Here is a 1,619-nt window from a genome sequence, read left to right on the forward strand (position 1 = left end):
TTCAACCCCCCCCCCCCTTTCCCTATACCCCTATTCCCCCCCCCCCCCTTGTCTCTCTCTCTCTCTGTGTGTGTGTGTGTGTGTACGAGGACCGCCTCCTGCCGAATCCATCACGGCTCCACTAGGCCTCCGCGCGCCGTCGCGCAGGCGGGCGCGCGGCGCGCCGCGCTGAGCAAGCGGCGCGACGAGCAGCGCGCGGCGAGGGCTGAGGCGGAGGCGGCGCTGCGGCGCGCGTCCGAGCCCACCTCCACGGCCTCCGAGCTCTGCGCCGCGCTCGCCGCCGGCCGCGCCGCCGACACGAGAGGCGTGTGTGTGACGCGTCCACGACATGTCCGAGACGTGTCCCCATAGGCAAGCGGCTGGCCGAGGAGGCGGAGATGTGAGGCACACGTCCACGACATGTCCGAGACGTGTCCACAGGCCGCTCCGCCGGGCTCGAGGGGGACGCGTCCGCGGACGGGCTTGGCTCGCTCGGCGCGGCGACCGGCCGCTGGCTCACCCGGGGCATGCTGGAGGCGTATGCGTGCCTCGGCGCCGCGCTGGCGGAGGAGCAGGCGGCCGCCGAGCGCGCCGCCGCGCACGAGCAGCTGTCCGGCGGCCGCGCTCGCTCCCTCAGCCTCGGACGCGACCGCGCCGGCGCGTCCTACTGGGCCATCGGCCCGCGGGCGCCGCTGAGCGTGTGGGTTGAGCCGTCGCCGCGCGGAGGGCAGCGGGGCGGCGGGGCGGCCGGGTGGCGCCGCTGCGTCGGCTTGGCGGCGGTGGAGGCGCTCGCCGCATCGCTTGACGCGCGCGGCGCCGCCGAGCGATCGCTGCAAAAGTCGCTCTGGCGGTTGTGCGACGACTCGCTGCGCGCCGAGCACGACGCGGCTGCGGCGCCGTCCCGCGCGCAGCGCTCGAGTCGCCGCCGCGAACCTTCCCTGAGCCTTCTTGGAGCGTCCCTCTAGGCGCCGTCCCGCGCCGCGCTCGAGTCGCTGCTGCCTCCGTTCGAGCCCGCGCCTCCTCCCGCGCCGCCGGCTGGCCTCGCCATCCACGAGCACGCCGAGTCGCTCCCGGGAGGGCTGCTGGCGGCGGAGGTGAGAGAGCCGCGAGATTCCCCGAGATTGCACGCCGGGTCGCTCCCGGGAGGGCTGCTGGCGGCGGAGGTGAGAGAGCCGCGAGATTCCCCGAGATTGCACGCCGGGTCGCTCCCGGGAGGGCTTGCTGGCGGCGGAGGTGAGAGAGCCGCGAGATTCCCCGAGATTGCACGCCGGGTCGCTCCCGGGAGGGCTTGCTGGCGGCGGAGGTGAGAGAGCCGCGAGATTCCCCGAGATTGCACGCCGAGTCGCTCCCGGGAGGGCTGCTGGCGGCGGAGGTGAGAGAGCCGCGAGATTCCCCGAGATTGCACGCCGGGTCGCTCCCGGGAGGGCTTGCTGGCGGCGGAGGTGAGAGAGCCGCGAGATTCCCCGAGATTGCACGCCGGGTCGCTCCCGGGAGGGCTTGCTGGCGGCGGAGGCGGGCTTGCGGCAGTCACGGGGAGTCTCGGCTCTCACCTCGCCTCGCGCCATCTCTCGGCAGGTGGACCGGCGCCTCTTTGAGGGCGCGCACGAGGCCGGCTGGCGCGCTTCCCGCCCGCCTACCGC

General features: G+C 74.8%; 1 protein-coding gene across 1 annotated transcript; it reads left to right on the plus strand.

Moving 5' to 3' along the window:
- Positions 1-147: 147 nt before the first annotated feature.
- On the plus strand, positions 148-1,073 carry EMIHUDRAFT_471758 (hypothetical protein; the record flags this gene model as incomplete). The annotated part of the gene is made up of 4 exons (XM_005766364.1): positions 148-312; positions 352-379; positions 421-872; positions 945-1,073. Coding segments are annotated over exons 3-4 (495 nt in total), but the record flags the coding sequence as incomplete, so codon positions are not given.
- Positions 1,074-1,619: the final 546 nt, after the last annotated feature.

This window comes from Emiliania huxleyi (genome assembly GCF_000372725.1).
Source record: "Emiliania huxleyi CCMP1516 unplaced genomic scaffold EMIHUscaffold_5126, whole genome shotgun sequence".
Taxonomy (NCBI): domain Eukaryota; phylum Haptophyta; order Isochrysidales; family Noelaerhabdaceae; genus Emiliania; species Emiliania huxleyi.